The sequence below is a fragment of the Mytilus trossulus genome, chromosome 9 (assembly GCF_036588685.1).
Source record: "Mytilus trossulus isolate FHL-02 chromosome 9, PNRI_Mtr1.1.1.hap1, whole genome shotgun sequence".
Classification (NCBI taxonomy): domain Eukaryota; kingdom Metazoa; phylum Mollusca; class Bivalvia; order Mytilida; family Mytilidae; genus Mytilus; species Mytilus trossulus.
This window is the reverse complement of record NC_086381.1, coordinates 20,512,371-20,532,059: the sequence shown is the minus strand read 5'-3', so window position 1 is coordinate 20,532,059 and position 19,689 is coordinate 20,512,371. Positions and strand designations below refer to the sequence as shown.

Sequence of the window (19,689 nt, the reverse complement as noted above, 5' to 3'; positions counted from 1 at the left end):
ATAACTAAATGGATTGCAATGAAAAATAATATTCATATTTATAAGTTCTGAAGATTTTTTTATAGGCAGTTTCAGATAGTTAAATGTACACATTATCATTGAATTTTGGTTTTCATTGTAGAGGTGGGACAATTCAGACACATGAACAATATGAGTTTATACACCAGGCCTTATGTGAATATGAAAAAGAATTAGCTGAACCAGAGCAGACGACAGTGAATGGTTTCCCTGGTGATTAACAACAGATCAGCAGTCAGACATCATACACATCACACAATCTAAATACTTATTTTAGTTCATCAAGGCCAACAACATAGAATGTTTAAATGGCACAATGTTATGTTTTGAAAATTCTATCTTTAAGTTTATATGAAAATTTCAAAGAAGTTTGAAACTGGTTTTGTTTAAAAGATAACTACAATATGTAACATCACTAAATATAAGCCTTGCTTAAACATCTAGAAGTTTTGTTTACAAACATTTTGTTATTTTATATTATTTTGCATATCAATAGGTTGAAATGGAAAGTTGTATATAGTAGTAAAACCTGACTATAAAGGCAGGTTATAGGACAGTGACTGATAAAAATTTTGTGCAATTGATAGTAACTTATTACCTCGTTTTGTTCACCTATAAGTGAATGGTATTTTAAGTGAGATTATTTTGAGGCCCCACCTACAATAGTAGAGGGGTATTTTGTTTTCTGGTCTTTGCGTCTAACAATGCTGTATCAGGTTAAAGTTTTAGTTCAGGGTAGTTTGTGGTCACTTAGTCTGTGGTCACATCAATTTGAAACATTAAATTTACACAGTTAATTATGAACTGTTCAATAAAAAAACAAAACAAATTAGAGTGTTTCCAAACATTTTGTGGTTCACTGAACATGAAATTGTGATAGTTTGAGGGGGCATGGTGACCAATGAGCACATATTCTTGTTTACTATGTTATAATGGCAAAATGAGTATCACTGTTATTAAGTGTTTTAACTTGATAGAATGGATATTTATTGTCAAAGGTGTCAGATGCTTGATGATATAAGATGGAAAGTATAAATTTAAAAAAAAGTTGTTGATAATAAAGAGGTTGGAATTTTAGCATTTAAGTAAAGTGTTCCATTGAATTCTAACTCAATTTTAGGAGTCGATCAGGTTATATTGATATTTATCTCAATCTTGATTTTATTAAGAAAATTTCTTGGTTTAAAGAGGTCAATGTTGTACCAAAAAAACTCTACTATCATGAACACGTTCATGAATTAAATATATTTTTTTTGTATATTTTTTGCAAGATGTGCTTTCAGTTATTTCCATGACTTACTTATGATTGTAAGCTTCATTAATCATGTGACCAGAAATGTGAGGTAAAAGATATCACATGTCAAACATGTGACTGTGTACATGTTTGTTAATGATACCTGTGATATGTACAGTTTTTATCCCTTTGTTTATGTGAAGAATGTGCTGTACAATATATTTGTGTTTTTGTATGCCTGTTATTAATGTTGCAATTTATAAAGATTTTTTTTTCTATTTTAGAAAATCATATTACACCATTCTGTAAATGGTTTAATTTAAAACTGCAATCTGTTTTATTTTTGTTGTCATTGTTGAAGAGATACTTCCAATTTGTTTAAACATTTTCTTAAGGACCTATTATTTTGAAAAAGACATAGTTGAATTAAGGGAAATAAAATTTTAAACTAGATGATATATTATCACATTGAAATCTAGCAAATAATCTATTTTCATTTATGAGAAAATGTGTTTGAAAGTTATAAAATATGTATTCCACACTTGAATTTGATTTTGTGTAAAAGCCTTCAGATTTATAAATATTTGATGGTATAATTCTTACATGTAACATGTTGTAAATAATCATAAACTTCATTCAACCAATACTATAGTGCTAATATTACATGTTTCTTGTGTCTGTACTTATACTATTATTATATATTTCTATAATGTACTAATAGTTTAAAATTCACAGAGTGTGCTGATCCTTTGAGTACATTTGGAAATATGTTATTAAAGGCAAGGAGTGATTTGTCTGAACTAAACAAGGCTATTTCTTACACTTATTTTAAATAAACTCATCATAGATACATGTACCAGCATTACATTTTGTATCCACTGTATGATTTATAGGTTAATTTGGGGTCCTCTAAGACAAAGCATCTTATTTGTTGCTTTAAGTAATTTCATTTGTATTCATGAAATCTTCAATCTGATCTTCCCCATAGTCTTTTTGAATAAATAAATCAAAAATGTCAAAACCATCTGTGACCAACATTTCCTTACAAGACTGATGTAATTTTTAAAATAATTTAAATTATTGCTACTTAGATTTAATTTTATGTCAGTGAATTATTTTAATTTCAGACTAAACTCAATTTCAGCTATATAATATTAATATTTTGTAACAATTTGTTATGTAGATATTATACAATTACTGTCTTTTGATGAGGTAAATATGTGGTTTTATTCACTTTGTAAAAACTGATATTCACTGAGGCGAACGGCCGAAGTGAATATCAGTTTTTCAAAAGTCAATAAAACCACATATTTACCGAAACAAAAGACAGTAATTGTGTTTTTCTATATTCCGAGAGAAATGTATGCATAGGAAAATATTTACCAAAATCAAATGTACATCAAACGTTTTTTTACCTAAATTATACACGTAAAAGCACGCGACGTTTTGCTCAGTGAATATGCTTATTTATTCAAAGTCCCATTCGTATAGAAAAACCTACTTAAGTTTTAGCAATATGGAATAATAGTAGTTTCCTATCAAGATTAATTATTGAATACTTTCAGATGAAAATTATTTTGTGAAACTTCATTCAAAAGAATTGTTGATTTGCTTTATAACGCTCAGATATGGTTTAATGGGATGGTTTACTTTGTAAGTCACTGCATTTAGCAAACAGCCAAAGAAAGGCATAGACATAAAAGTTGGACATGATTAAACGATATTGTTTTAATTAAATATTGAGATTTGTGGTCTATTTATTTATATTTATTATAATGTCCATGATGGACACTCTAAATTTCATCGTATTATATATATACTGGAATCTCCAGGCTCATTAGTTGATCTAAAAAATCATTCCATAATAATCACATTTATACTACAAGCTGGTCTTGTAGCTCGTTGTATTTTTAGTTTGATCTCTTTAACGGCCCCAATGAAGTCATGTCTCAGTTATTATATATTTTTGCTGCTTTAACCATATCAATAACCGATTCAAGATTAGGAAGCCCAATAAAACCTGCAGATATTTGAATTGATTTTGGACATATAAAATTGTAAAACATTTTTTTTCCCCACCTATATAACCCAAATTTATAAAAAAAAAAAAAAAATCAAGGAAACAAAAAACTGCATCTTTCTCCCTTAAAATATGTGATGTACATTTAAAAACACTATTTCAAACAAATTGAATTAGAATGTGCTATTAGGACAACAATAAAAAGAACCTTCAAACAAGTTAAATTAGATTTCAATATCAAGATGAGATATTAATTATAAGGATGAAGATTTCAAAGGCCAGAACTTTAACTTGTATCAGGGATTTACATCATTATCTAGTCTAAACTATTATTTTTCATTCTATAATTTCATCTGTAGAATAGCTCATCTGACCATTGAATGTTTATTTAGATATGATGCTATACACAGATGAGAGTTATTGTTAAATGTAGAGTACTACTAGTAGTGAAATTCCTATGTCCTGAATTTACACACAAGAATCTCGTAAAATGTTCCTACTTTCATTTTGAAAGCTTGACTTCCTTTACATTTCAAACATTGATTTTGTATTTACTGTTTGAAAACTATGGCTATTTTCTGGAAGCTTTTGTAAAACAATTTGCATATTTTAATGTTACAGTTCATCTTCTGTCTTGTTAAATCTTAGTATAAATCTTATACCCTACACAAAGTAATGTCATTGTTTTTTTCCTGTATCTGTAAGAAAGAGTGATGTATGTGCATTCCAAATTTGCTTTCAGACCAATATTTTCTTTCTAGTATTTCTTGTTCGATTTTACCTTAATGGTTTTGCATTTTATTTCAAATGCTTAATGCACTAATTGAAATTTAAAGATATTATATTAATTCCTTTTGAAATTATTATTAATTCTCACCCTGTTTTGTATTGCTGATAAGGACAGATATTCCTGTCTTGCCCAACCGCCTGGGTAAAAACACATATCTGCATTTTTCTATCAACATTTGAAGGGTTTTGAATTCAACTTGTTCATTACAATATTAATGCAAATTAAAAATAAATCAACTACTAGACATCCTTTGGTAAGGAGTTAAACACTTAGTCTACCTTAACAATTGTTATCTTTTGATCTGTAAGGTTATATTTTACCAAATCTTGAAAACTGGTACAGTTGATATGTCAGCTGTACTTCTTTTCTAAGTCGATATATTACTGAATCAAAGTTTAGCTACATTTTGATATAATTTAATGCCTTTATGTTTGTAAGCTTTAAATATGTATAATTAATCATCAAAGGAATAATACAATGAAGGGAATGCAAAACATTTAATATTAGATACCCGTCTTAATTTTTTTATGGTACTCATTTTTAACTGTAACTATAGAAAAGTGATCGTCAAGGCTGACTGATTATAAAACTGATTTTGACAATCATGTGATATTGCAAAGTGGGTAAAAGTTCAATTAACATTTATTTTCAAAAAGTTTGAGTTGTCAGTGTTTTTTTTCCCTTCATTAATCTTTATAAGATTTGCTTTTAGAAGACAAAAACAATCAATTATATTTAAATTCCTCTTATATATATATGATTTATTCAAATAATTTACAAAAAGTAACTTTATGGTAAGTATACAGCAGCTGACAGTATTGATGTAGTTTACTTAAAACTAGACCTTCCATCATAAAAGAATCTTTGAGAAATCGATCACTGTATCATTCCTTTGTACATCCCTGTGATACCGGAGTTGGTACTACATCATTTACACCTTACTGTTGTATTGTATTGTTGTTATTTTGTGCAATAAAATAACCTCTCATTTAATAGTGTTTTGTTCTATTATAATTGAAAAGTTGAGGCCAATAGAATATCTTTATAGGACAGTCTACACTAATTTGTTTATTTATCACAAACTTTATGATTTATTTGAAGATATTGAACACATGATGCCCATAGAATATAAAGGTTTGCTTCATGTCATGATTTTTTCCTCGAAATTGACACAGATTGATAAAGCTAAACAAACTTCATCATTTCAACTTCCTATAACAGCAGTAACACATCCTCTGCCCCATCATATTGTGTTTACATATCTAGCAGTATTAATAATTAACACTAGTGCAGGTACACACTTTACATATTTAATTACACTAAAACTACAATAGAGCTGAGAAGAGATAACGACTGAAATCACACTACATACTGAAAGGTTTTATCATCACCATTACAAAATAGTTCACCTATAATAATCATCATAGATAGCAGAAATGAAATTTTATGATGGTCAGAATGTGTTTTGCTACAACAGACTCATCAGTGACGCTCCAATAAAGAAATGTTAAAAATCCTAATAAAGTACGAAGTTGCAGAGCATTGTGGACCAACAATTCCTAAAAATTTTGCAAAGTACAGCGAATGTAATATTTGTCTCATATCAAAGATGAAAAGTATTTGCGGCCTCAGATTATTAGATACAAGTTTCAGGATATTCGTCTAATCTGTTATTTTACGGATTGTGAAAAACCATGACAGGTGTTACATGTGGAGCAGAATCTGCTTACAATTCCGATAAACATTTTGTTTAGGTAATTTCTTATAATTCACTTTGATTTGGCGGCACAAGATAAATTTACTCAAGGACTCCCAGCATTGAACATGTGACTCTGATAAGTCATAACATACCCTTGCTACTGTTTCCTAGGACTATTATGCTATAGTGAAATAGTCCAAGCTGTATCCTACAACCGATTACGAAATCTAGATTAGAATCAGCATTTAGTGTGCTGCCTATTCTTTAAAGTTTGGGAACAGATATTTCCTCTAGGTAAAAGAATAAAGGAAGAAACAAAGTAAATTTGAATAAACTCTTAGTGATAGCAAAGTCATTGGATTTGTATACACAGTCCTAGTTGATTATGTCGGAATTTCAAAGGCATCAGATTATAAACCTTTAGTGAGAGGTTTAGCTTAACCACCATTTTCTATAAAAGAACATGACTGTACCAAGTCAGGAATATGACAGTTATTATCCATTCGTTTGATGTGTTTAAGCTTTTGATTTTGCCATTTGATTCCTTCTTGAATTTTCTTTGGAGTTCAGTATTTTTGTTATTTTACTTTTTACACATGCCATAATTACACATTGTTTATAAAGATACATTTATTTACCAACACGTAAGTCGAAAAATTGCAGAATATAAAATGAACCACACCATAAAGCTATATATTGCCAATAATATTTTGTTTCTGTGATTGAATATTACCGCTAGCTAGCTGCAAGACCAAATTTTTACGTGATAAATGAACGTATGAATGCTTCTAGACGAGGTCATGCTTAACATGTAAATTTCGAAAGATCGTTTAAGTAGTATTATACAATGAAGTTTCACTTTCCGGGAGGTTTTAATAAATTATGAACTCTGGTTGTGTTTTCATCGAAGAAATCATTATAAGATAAAAAGGCAACGAAATCCTCAAGAAAACTAGCCATTGTCAATGGATTCAGGAAATGTCTGATAAATGATCTCCTGCAGTGGAGTTTATCAATATTTTTTAATATCGTCCAAAACTTGATAAAATCTTCTTCAATAATTGGTTGATTCTGCTTTCGGAATTCAGGAGTTGAGAAAAAATTAAAAAAGCCAGTGATAACAGGGCGCATTTTTTTCTCCGTATCCGCAGGATTATAAATTCCTTCAAGATAATTAATATAGCCGTCAATAGAAATATCTTTGTCGACTTCTCTTTTGAATATATGATCGTTCCACCATTTGTTCTGTTTTTCTGCATCTAGAGGTGTCGTTCTATCCCCAATTGCTTGTCGGAGCTCTTCTAGTCTGGCGTTGATCTTCTCCATGTCACGTGTGCTGATGATGCCATCTTGGTCGGCATCAAGAAGACTGGCCCACTGACGCCATTTATGTCGCAAAAACCAAACTTCTGTGATACAAAAATAGAAATATACATATATATAATTGATGAACGGATCATTTTTATTATTGCAAATGAAGGAAGTATACCATGCGAAATAATAGAATAGTAATAATGAAGTAATTATAAACTTTATCACGTGTCACTTCTGTTTAGTACCACCTCCCTCTGAAAAGATGACATTTGATTGACTTTGACTTTTTTTGTAGGTCCTAATAGCTCTTTGACTGTTTCGGTTCTTATACATTATTGGCTTTCAAATATTTTGCTTTCAACGTTTCTGAAGAAGGTAAATCAAGAAACACGCTTTAAACGCATGGAATTTATACGGTGTTGTTTTCTTCTTCTTTTTTTTTTTATCTAACTAATTACGTAAAAGAAGTCATAGACGAAATTTGAGTTATATAGAATGAAATAATGTGTACCCTTTGCTTCTTTCCCGAAATCAAATATTTGTAGAACTGACATGAAAGTGCAGTAAAAATGATAAGCTTATAAGTAGGTGCACCTGCAATGCGGGTTGTCTCACAGCAGACTCAACAGTGTCAAAACAAGTCATGCGTTCGTACATGGAACGCAATATATAGTTTTCAAATGCTACATATTTCTAGATGTATGAAAAAAATCATGATGTAGACTTCTTGTTTGAAAAATGACGGATGTCAAGTTGCTTCAATATTCACGGATGTCAAGTTGGTTCAATATTCAACATTCAACATACAACATTCTTTTTTTTTTTTTTTTTTTTTTTTTTTTTTTCTCTCGTATCCATTTTCAACATTCAACATTCCATTTCAACATTCAACATTCGATTTCAATATTCAACATTCAACGTTCAATTTTTTTTTTTTTTTTTTTTTTTTTTTTTTCTCGTATCCATTTTCAACATTCAACATTCCATTTCAACATTCAACATTCGATTTCAATATTCAACAATTTTTTTTTTTTTTTCTCGTTTCCATTTTCAACATTCAATATTCCATTTCAACATTCAACATTCGATTTCAATATTCAACATTCAACATTCAACATTCAAATTTTTTTTTTTTTTTTTTTTTTCTCGTATCCATTTTCAACATACAACATTCCATTTCAACATTCAACATTCGATTTCAATATTCAACATTCATTTTTTTTCTCGTTTCCATTTTCAACATTCGATATTCCATTTCAACATTCGATTTCAATATTCAACATTCAATTTTTTTATTTTTTTTTCTCGTATCCATTTTCAACATTCGATATTCCATTTCAACATTCAACATTCCATTTCAACATTCAACATTCGTTTTCAACATTCGATTTTCTACTTTCAACATTCGATTTTCTACTTTCAACATTCGATTTCAACATTCAACATTCGTTTTCAACATTCGATTTTCAACTTTCAACATTCGTTTTCAACATTCAACATAAGTTATCAACATTCAACATTCGTTTTCAACATTCAACATTCGTTTTCAACATTCAACATTCGTTTTCAACTTTCGATTTTCAACTTTCATCATTCGTTTTCAACATTCAACATTCGTTTTCAACATTCAACATTCGTTTTCAACTTTCGATTTTCAACTTTCATCATTCGATTTCAACATTCAACATTCGTTTTCAACATTCAGCATTCGTTTTCAACATTCGATTTTCAACTTTCAATATTCGTTTTCAACATTCAACATTCGTTTTCAACATTCAACATTCGTTTTCAACATTCAACATTCGTTTTCAACATTCAACATTCGTTTTCAACTTTCAATATTCGTTTTCAACATTCAACATTCGTTTTCAACATTCAACATTCGTTTTCAACTTTCAATATTCGTTTTCAACTTTCAACATTCGATTTCAACATTCAACATTCGTTTTCAACATTCAACATTCGTTTTCAACATTCGATTTTCAACTTTCAACATTCGGTTTCAACATTCAACATTCGTTTTCAACATTCGATTTTCAACTTTCAACATTCGGTTTCAACATTCAACATTCGTTTTCAACATTCGTTTTCAACATTCGTTTTCAACATTCGTTTTCAACATTCGTTTTCAATTTTCAACATTCAACATTCGTTTTCAAAATTCGATTTTCAACTTTCAACATTCGTTTTCAACATTCAACATTCGTTTTCAACATTCAACATTCGTTTTCAACATTCGATTTTCAACATTCAACATTCGTTTTCAACATTCGATTTTCAACTTTCAACATTCGATTTCAACATTCAACATTCGTTTTCAACATTCAACATTCGTTTTCAACATTCGATTTTCAACTTTCAACATTCGGTTTCAACATTCAACATTCGTTTTTAACATTCGATTTTCAACTTTCAACATTCGATTTCAACATTCAACATTCAACATTCGTTTTCAACATTCGTTTTCAACATTCGATTTTCAACTTTCAATATTCAACATTCGTTTTCAACATTCAATATTCGTTTTCAACATTCGATTTTCAACTTTCAACATTCGGTTTCAACATTCAACATTCGTTTTCAACATTCGATTTTCAACTTTCAACATTCGTTTTCAACATTCAACATTCAACATTCGTTTTCAACATTCGATTTTCAACCTTCATCATTCGATTTCAACATTCAACATTCGTTTTCAACATTCGATTTTCAAAAATGTTAAATGTTGAAATCGAATGTTGAAAGTTGAAAATCGAATGTTGAAAACGAATGTTGAATGTTGAAAACGAATGTTGAATGTTGAAAACGAATGTTGAATGTTGAAAACGAATGTTGAATGTTGAAATCGAATGTTGAAAGTTGAAAATCGAATGTTGAAAACGAATGTTGAATGTTGAAAACGAATGTTGAATGTTGAAAACGAATGTTGAATGTTGAAAACGAATGTTGAATGTTGAAATCGTATGTTGAAAGTTGAAAATCGAATGTTGAAAACGAATGTTGAATGTTGAAACCGAATGTTGAAAGTTTAAAATCGAATGTTGAAAACGAATGTTGAATGTTGAAAATCGAATGTTGAAAACGAATGTTGAATGTTGAAAATCGAATGTTGAATGTTAAAAATAGAATGTTGAAACGAATGTTGAATGTTGAAAACGAATGTTGAATGTTGAAAACGAATGTTGAATGTTGAAAACGAATGTTGAATGTTGAAAACGAATGTTGAATGTTGAAAACGAATGTTGAATGTTGAAAACGAATGTTGAATGTTGAAATCGAATGTTAAAAGTTGAAAATCGAATGTTGAAAACGAATGTTGAATGTTGAAAATGGATACGAGAAAAAAAAAAAAAAAAAAAAAAAAAAATTTGAATGTTGAATGTTGAATGTTGAATGTTGAATGTTGAATATTGAAATCGAATGTTGAATGTTGAAATCGAATGTTGAATGTTGAAAATGAATATAAGAAAAAAAAAAAAAAAAAAAAAAGATTTGAATGTTGAATGTTGAATATTGAAATCGAATGTTGAATGTTGATATCGAATGTTGAATGTTGAAAATGGATACGAGAAAAAAAAAAAAAAAAAAAAAAAATTGAATGTTGAATGTTGAATGTTGAATGTTGAATATTGAAATCGAATGTTGAATGTTGAAATCGAATGTTGAATGTTGAAAATGGATATAAGAAAAAAAAAAAAAAAAAAAAAAAGATTTGAATGTTGAATGTTGAATATTGAAATCGAATGTTGAATGTTGATATCGAATGTTGAATGTTGAAAATGGATACGAGAAAAAAAAAAATAAAAAAAATTGAATGTTGAATGTTGAATGTTGAATGTTGAATATTGAAATCGAATGTTGAATGTTGAAATCGAATGTTGAATGTTGAAAATGGATATAAGAAAAAAAAAAAAAAAAAAAAGATTTGAATGTTGAATGTTGACTTTGAAATCGAATGTTGAATGTTGAAATCGAATGTTGAATGTTGAAAATGGATACGAGAAAAAAAAAAAAAAAAAAAAATAAAAAATAAAAAAAAAATTGAATGTTGAATGTTGAATGTTGAATATTGAACCAACTTGACATCCGTTGAAAAATGAATAATGCAATATATGTATTCAGTAAAGGTCTGAGTAACAGCAACACATAATATAAAAATGCACAAAAAAATAATATAAAAAAACCGGAAAAAAGCAGTACGTATGAGTTTTCCAAGACCTTATTTAAATCTGGAAATACTAATCTGCTAAAAATGTAAATCAATACAAGCAAATTCATCTATCCTGTAGGAATATAATTAATCAAACGAATATCTAATGCGAATTTATATTTCTGGATTTATTAACGCAAGATCAGAAATTATGTAAATATCTAAATTTTTAACTTGTTTGTTTTTTTATTCATTTACATTATTTACATCTAACATTTTCTCGTGGAATATATCTCCACAACGAGAAATTTTTAAAACTAAAATGCTAATCAGCTTAAGAATCAAACAGTGATGAGAACATGACAAACAAAACCCCGCTCAAGTTTACACGAATTTAAGTTCAAACTGTATAAATGGTGAACACATATAACATTTCTTTTCCAGTTCTGGTAATTCAAGATATAATTATGCTGAAATGCACTAGAAATTAACAATTATGAGAGCTTACTCTACAATCTGCTATCATTCTTACCATTACTTATCTAATCATTCTAACCATTACTTATCTAGAAACTTCTCGAATTACCAGACACGCAGAAACGAAAGACCAACCATTTCTAACTCGGGAGGAGGATAACTTTAAAAAAAGATGGTTATGTCGGCGGGATATTTTTTCGGCCGTGTTTTTGAAATAATTCAAAAAATGATTCTTACAAAGACTGAACTTTTGTTAGTAAACTTACTTCCCTTTGGAATGACTACAAAGATGGTGATAAGAATGTAAGCAGCATATGGCACGACTACGACCAATTGTCCAATCTTGGTATTGTGGTAAAAGCTATAGAATTTGGAATCACAGTTGTACACGTATGTATAGTTCTTAGAGACTTCATATTTATAAAATGGGATTACTTTTGATGCTCCTGGAAAAAGATAATATAAACAAACAATCAAGACAGGACTTTTTTTTTATTATTTATTCATTTATGTTATTATCTTTGTTTTCATACATATAAACCAAAATAAAGAGAGAACTTCGGCACATTTTTTTTTGGAATTTTGGATCCTCAATGCTCTTCTCATTTGTTTGGCTTTATAAATATTTTGATATGAGCTTACTGATGAGTCTAATGTAGACGAAACGCACGTCTTGCGTTCTAAATTATAATCCTGGTACCTTTGATAACTTTTCTAGAACTGATATGCTGACATACTAAGTGAAAACTATTTCAATTCGATAATAGTGATATGGAAAGTTACACTGCTAGGTAACCTTAGCATTTAATTTATGATAATATGAACTCGCTTTTCTGTTAATGATTTTAAGTGCTTAATACCAATGTGGAACTAACTTAAATCTAATTATATAATTAAATGCTTGCAAATTTCCCAAAAAAAGGCTTTCTGGTGTCATTTCCAAAAAAAATGGTGCACATTGTTCTCTCGATTGTGCTTCACTGTATATGCAGGATTGATGGATTGCAAAATCATATTTTCCTTTATACTTTGTTGTATTTCTTTTAAACTGTTTACATGTGACAGATTATTTTGTTTGGAAAAGCCTTTTAACCAGAAAAGATATATGCTCCTTATGTTTTGAAATTTTTTAATAAATGTTATTATTATTCCACAACAATTTCCTGCTAAAATCGGTATCATAAGATGTGCAAAATACGTACCTATACTGCATGTTACAAAATTTGCGAAAGAGAGACAAAACCAAATGAAAAAGAGGTTGCCCCCACATTTCTTTCTCCCCTCTAAATCTACCCTTTTGATTCGTTGTGTCCGCTTTGTATCACAAATGCCAATTAATCTCCACACAAAGACAAAGAGAATTAATGCACACAATACTCCACCCTCTGTTTTCATGAATGAAGGAAGGTCTAATTCTTCAACCTTATTTCCATTTCCATTGAAGTGTATTCTGGAACAATTACCATTCAAACCTTAAATAATAAATTAAAATCGATTATTATATATTTGATCACATATACAAATCTAAATTGAAAACTACGTTGAAACCTATATATATATATATACATGTAATATAGACGTATTTCTTGTATGCTCATTTGTCCGCCAAATTTTGTATCACAATCTGAACTTTGACGTTATTATCAAAATGTGATCGTTGCTTTTTGTGAGATGGTTATTATAAGAAGTAAAATCACAAAAATACTGAACTTAGATGAAAATCAATTCGGAAAGTCCATAATCACATGGCAAAATCAAATAACAAAACGCATCAAAAACGAATGGACAAGAACTGTCATATTCCTGACTTGGTACAGGCATTTTCAAATGTAGAAAATGGTGGATTAAACCTGGTTTTATAGCGCTAGCGTTAAGAGAGATCAAGGGCCATTAGGAGGCGAAATTCCACTTAATACCCAAAAATACATCATTATTAGTTGTTTGTTATTCCAGCTAGTTGACAAATTGAAGTATGGAAAATTTATGGCAAGTAATATGTATTTTATTTCGTTTGAAATAGGTTTTTTCCCGTTTGCTATTTGTAGTTAATATTTACAGATGGGAACTAGTATAACTAGTTCGTATACTGGTTTTGTAACAGTATGTACTATTTATAAGTTTGATGTTAGGTGCAGGAGGCACGAGGAAAGTTTTGGCGGTTTTTATGGGTGGTGTTTAAGGTTCATCATAACCTTTTGGCTAAAATGGCCGTATTTACACCCCAAATTTTACTCTGAGTACAGACTTACCTATACACCTGCAACAGTTTTAAGGAATGGCAGGAACTAGATATATAAATTTTAAATGCATTTTATGTTTCAGAAAATTATAAACTTTTCTAGATTTTGCTATCCATTTTTTTTCGTTCCTGCAGAATGTGCAAAAATTAACTAAGTAGTGAAAACGATTTAGAAGCTCCCCTCATATAATCAATGTTGTGAGTAGTAATGATTTAAATGGACAATAGATGGACAATATACACCTGTAAACAATAGATGATTTAACAGGTTTAAACTGTGTAACTGAGTGGACCGTATCAAATGAAACTCGGGTGTTAGTTTATTTTTCTATCTTCTGCAGACTGGAAAAAAATACACATCAAAATGCAGGTAAGTTTTTAATTTTCTGAAACGTAGACTTCATATAACTTTTATATATCTAGTTCCTGCCATGCCTTAAAACTTTCCTGGATGTACCAGTTTGTCTGTACTCATAGTAATTTTTGAGGTGTAAACACGGCCATATTTTTCAATTCCTTATGATGAACCTTAAAGGTACTATATATAAAGTTTGTGATTTAAATGTATTAGTATCGAAGATGCTCGCAGTTACGTCGGATTGAAGTTGGTCACATAGGTATATGTGCAGTTGCTGCTATGTTTATTGTACGTACAGGCGTTGAAGGCATTAGCCGGGGGGAAAGAAACGATGCGAAAGAGGAACGTGTTTTCACATGACGGAGTTGAGTATAATGTTGACTTTATTTACATTCTGAAATCATGCCTGGAGATCGTATTATTAAGTTAGAAGCGAATATCAATATATTTGTGTTCTTTTTTTTAAAACCGTTTTACAGGTTTATGATTTTATTTTAAAATACTACATAATTAGGTTATATATTTCCATTCAATACTGAACCATGTGAACCATGTTGAGTTCATTAATATGAAAAACAAATCAGCTTTTAAGCATGCAACTTTTATTTAAAAGTTGATAGATGAAATGCTCACTAAATATTACAGTGTCCACCTTTTGTATAAAATCTGATTACTGTTTCAGTACAAAGTTCAGGTAAAGAATTTGTAAGACTTGTACTAGATTTGAGACATGGAAACAACATATGTTTAAATCTTCTGGCAGTGAGATGATTTTGTCACCAAGAGCGATACGAGTTACAGATGAGTTTGAAATGGTATGTATGAAATTAATTTTATTACATAGCTGGGAGCGATGTGATTGGTTGCACAGTGTAGTGCACCATGGAATGTTGTCGCTGGGAGCGATGTGATTGGTTGCACAGTGTAGTGCACCATGGAATGTTGTCGCTGGGAGCGATGTGATTGGTTGCACAGTGTCGTGCACCATGAAATGTTGTCGCTGGGAGCGATGTGATTGGTTGCACAGTGTAGTGCACCATATAATGTTGTCGCTGGGAGCGATGTGATTGGTTGCACAGTGTAGTGCACCATGGAATGTTGTCGCTGGGAGCGATGTGATTGGTTGCACAGTGTAGTGCACCATGAAATGTTGTCGCTGGGAGCGATGTGATTGGTTGCACAGTGTAGTGCACCATGGAATGTTGTCGCTGGGAGCGATGTGATTGGTTGCACAGTGTAGTGCACCATGGAATGTTGTCGCTGGGAGCGATGTGATTGGTTGCACAGTGTAGTGCACCATGAAATGTTGTCGCTGGGAGCGATGTGATTGGTTGCACAGTGTAGTGCACCATATAATGTTGTCGCTGGGAGTGATGTGATTGGTTGCACAATGCACCATGGGATGTTGTATAGTTAAATTAATATACAGAAAACAAAAGATTAAATATGAAGACATTAACTTTTGTACATAATTAAATATATGTATACAATTGATTTGAAGATGAGACTTGTAATAATCATCATGTGAACCATATTGAGTTCATTAATATGAAAAACAAATCAGCTTTTAAGCATGCAACTTTTATTTAAAAGTTGATAGATGAAATGCTCACTAAATATTACAGTGTCCACCTTTTGTATAAAATCTGATTACTGTTTCAGTACAAAGTTCAGGTAAAATATTTGTAAGACTTGTACTAGATTTGAGACATGGAAACAACATATGTTTAAATCTTCTGGCAGTGAGATGATTTTGTCACGAAGAGTGATACGAGTTACAGATGAGTTTGAAATGGTATGTATGAAATTTATTTTATTAGATCGCTGGGAGCGATGTGATTGGTTGCACAGTGTAGTGCACCATGGAATGTTGTCGCTGGGAGCGATGTGATTGGTTGCACAATGCACCATAGGATGTTGTATAGTTAAATTAATATACAGAAAACAAAAGATTAAATATGAAGGCATTAACTTTTGTACATAATTAAATATATGTATACAATTGATTTGAAGATGAGACTTGTAATAATCATCAGTTTTATATGTTTTTTCATTAAATACCACAATTTTGATTTTATTTTATCAGCAGGTCGCATTTACTATAAAACGATCAGAGTTTTAGTACCATATTGGAGACCTTATGTATGTGCTAATTATTTCCCGGATGCCACAAATATGCAGGTGTAGGTATAAAAAGTAGTCCGTTTTTATGTGAGATATATCGGACAGTACCAAGAGTTCAACTTGGATAGATTTTAAAACGGTAAGCAGTAATATTTTACAGTCCGTACACATGGAACATAACATATTGAGTGGAAAACTTGTTTAATTTAAAATCGATAATAAGAATGTAACAAAGATGATAAGAAACCTTGTACAAAGTCAGAGCTTCAGACATAGCTGTAGACTTTGTTTTTTGTTGTTGTTGATATAATAGATATATATATATATATATATATATGTTTAGATTTTTATGAATGTTAACAAAAGAATCACACAGTGTGATATAAAGTTGATGTATGTAGATCTGAGATATCTATATGTTTAGACTTTCATGAGCTATGTTACATTGTGTAACATAAAGAATCACATAGTATGATTAGAAGTTGATGTATATAGATATGAAATATGTATATATCAATAGAGTTTAATGTTTATCTGATTAAGATACAAGTACATGTATGTATGAAGTTTTGATTGTGTTCTTATATTTACAGAATCAAGGAAAACAGTTTGAGAAATTATCCATCGATTCAAGATTTGCAAAACATTTGTCTGCATAACCATCTATTGCGGAAGTTTCCGGTTCAATAAGTCGTATTTGACGTTCCGACTGTCGACTTGAAACTGATATTGGTCCAGTTTAGTGGTTGAAGAGTTATCTTCAATTAGCAATATCTCAAAAGACTTTTTATATCAGCATCTTATTCTGAACTGTTTCATTTCCTTTGTTTCGATGTTACTGCGAGCAACTAATCTTATATCTGTGTTTGTCTTGTTTATAGCCTATTGAATTAGAGATTAAATACTTTAAATTCGGACGAGCAGGGCGAGGAGTAGTAGGGACGGTTCAGTTTGAGGCACCCCCAAAACACAGGGCGCTAGGGCGCTGACGTCATATGCGCATGCCCCGCCCCCAATATGATATATGGGCATATACTAGCCCTAATGACGTCAGTGGAGGTAAGGAAGATGAGTCATACCGAATGCACGCCGGCCATATTTGGTCATGACGCAACCATGAATCATCAGGATGCAAGATCAGGGCATGACTCACTACATGATAATACGGGCTATATATCAAAACGGAAGCACCTGATGTCGGATTATGACTCTTGGACCACCATATGATGAATCCCATATATGGAAAGCGACCACAATACCCTATGACCATATATGGAAATTATGACCAAATTTGGTAAAAAAACTTATTTTCACTCCAAAATCGAAACAAAATACATGATCATATATGGAAATCGACAAAACAACATATGACCATATATGGAAATCATGACCAAATTTGTTAAAAAACTTATTTTCACTCAAAAATCAAAATAAAATACACGATCATATATGGAAACCGACCAGATACCCTATGACCATATATGGAAATTATGACCAAATTTGGTAAAAACTTTATTTTCACTCAAACATCAAAATAAAACACATGTCCATATATGGACAACAGGTCACGTGATCGTATCGAGGAACGTTAACTCTGGTACAAAACAAGGGAAGCAACTCTGTATATATATCTCTCTCTTGGATTGACAATTCAACGTTCGAGGCAAGGTCACATGATCATATCGAAGAACTCTGGTACAAAAAAGGGAGGCAACTCTTCAAGGTGTGAACGTCAATCACCGATTAATCGTATCGTGTTTGGGGCAATTAGAAAAAAAAATACCAACGCAGATGTCAGTTTCATATACATTTATTACATTCATTCGTACAATGCAAGCAGTTTGTCGTCGTTACTCATCAAGTCACTAGGGGAAAAATCTTTCACAATGTCTTCCATGCTAATGTTTCTATATCTCATCTTCACGAAATGTACACAATAGAGTCCGCACGTATCGGATGATCCCGGTTGCACTTGAGTCGTACTGAATCTGTATTGAGGTCCATTGGCGATGAGCACGTTCCTCAAGCGACGATGGTAATACTCCGGAGAACGTCCGAGTGAATCGAAGAATTCTGCCGGTCCCGTGGATGGAAAGTGAAACGCCACCCAATGCTTCCCCTGTCCATCGCAGGTATCTGTGTTGACGACATAGGTCATCGGTCGGTGCTAGATGTCTGCGGTTAACTCTTCGGCACAACGTACGTCCACCGGTAACCCTTCCAACGCTTCTTCTAGTTCTGCGTCGCTCATGGGAAGTATGTCTTCGTCCGTGTCGTACTCGGAGGTATCCTCGCTGCTGTCGAGCCTCCTCGCCTTGGAGATCCTTTCCTCCTCCTCCCTGCTACACGCATGCTCCTCCAGTCCACGGCGGTGTACAAAGACCAGTCCGCATTCTTCGCAGGCGACCAGATCATTCGTGGTCGTTTCTTCCTTTATGGTCGTCTCCTCCTCCTCTCCCGCCCCCGTCAGGACGTTCGTGCGCAGTCTCTCCGTCTCGGGGGTCTCCGGTTTGACGTCGACAGGAGATAACCGTGTCGTCTTATCGTGGCCTCGTCGAATTGTCGCAGGAAATGTTCGGATCGAACCGGGTACATCTGTCGTGCCAGGGTGGCCACGGGCTGTCGATCGATCGGATTGTCAAAGAGGACCATGAAATGACAGTTTCTTCTCTGGGTGGGGTCCTTTCCAAAATACAGGTTCTGGTAGATGGCGATCACGGAAAGATTTCGATGGTGACTTCCTTCGGTGAAGAGATCGTTGATGCGGGTGTCTTTGCTGGCGAGGGTCATCAGATCGTCCAGGACCACCATGTTGCGCACTCTCGGATCGAAGAAGTCGTCGCTCTCCAGGTCGGCGGGGATGCCTCTCACAAACTCCACCGGCGGGTGCACGCCGTCTCGTACGACGTCGTAGAGGGGTTGCCACCTCTTGTACAGCCAGACGATTCTCTGCGGTGCCGGTTCGCACATCGCTTCCGCTTCTCGGAGGACTTTCGCCACGAAATGCGTCTTGCCGCAAGACGTCGGACCCGAAACGATCATAGTAAACGGGTGTCGAAACAGGAACGGACCGGACGGCGTTTGTTCTACCACCGCAGGCACGGGCGGCGGCGGCGGCTGTTCTACCACCGCAGACACGGGCGGCGGCGGCGGCGGTATTGTTCAAAACTTTATAAGAAGGAGAGAACACGGGCTTCATCTAATCATGGACGAGTTTTATTTATTCGTCAATAGCGGAGACTCGCTCGATCTCTTTCCCGAGAATA

General features: G+C 32.4%; 2 protein-coding genes across 4 annotated transcripts in view; one reads left to right on the top strand and one right to left on the bottom strand.

The window, feature by feature from the left end:
* LOC134685282 (tyrosine-protein phosphatase non-receptor type 5-like) overlaps positions 1 to 5,055 on the top strand; it is a 49,543-nt gene extending 44,488 nt beyond the window's left edge. For all 3 annotated transcript variants that reach the window (XM_063544889.1, XM_063544890.1, XM_063544888.1), the window contains one exon: positions 122 to 5,055. In XM_063544889.1, the coding sequence (XP_063400959.1) occupies positions 122 to 239 (118 nt within the window). In that variant the 3' untranslated portion in view covers positions 240 to 5,055. The remainder of the gene's footprint in view (positions 1 to 121) is intronic.
* A 1,393-nt stretch (positions 5,056 to 6,448) lies between these two features.
* LOC134684370 (uncharacterized) lies at positions 6,449 to 15,698 on the bottom strand. The gene is made up of 4 exons (XM_063543657.1): positions 15,140 to 15,698; positions 12,905 to 13,174; positions 11,969 to 12,148; positions 6,449 to 7,170 (listed from the first exon to the last, which is right to left on the bottom strand). The coding sequence occupies exons 1-4, from the start codon at positions 15,696 to 15,698 to the stop codon at positions 6,617 to 6,619; spliced, it is 1,563 nt and encodes a 520-aa protein (XP_063399727.1). The 3' UTR covers positions 6,449 to 6,616.
* Positions 15,699 to 19,689: the final 3,991 nt, after the last annotated feature.

Excerpts from the sequence above, each read along its gene's own strand:
- LOC134684370 (XM_063543657.1), bottom strand. The coding sequence starts at position 15,698 with ATGGTGCATTGTGCAACCAATCACATCACTCCCAGCGACAACATTATA. Across the intron at positions 13,175-15,139 it reads ATCACATCGCTCCCAGCTAT|GTTTGAATGGTAATTGTTCC; the intron begins GTAATAAAATTA and ends TTATTATTTAAG. Across the intron at positions 12,149-12,904 it reads TTTTGTAACATGCAGTATAG|GAGCATCAAAAGTAATCCCA; the intron begins GTACGTATTTTG and ends ATCTTTTTCCAG.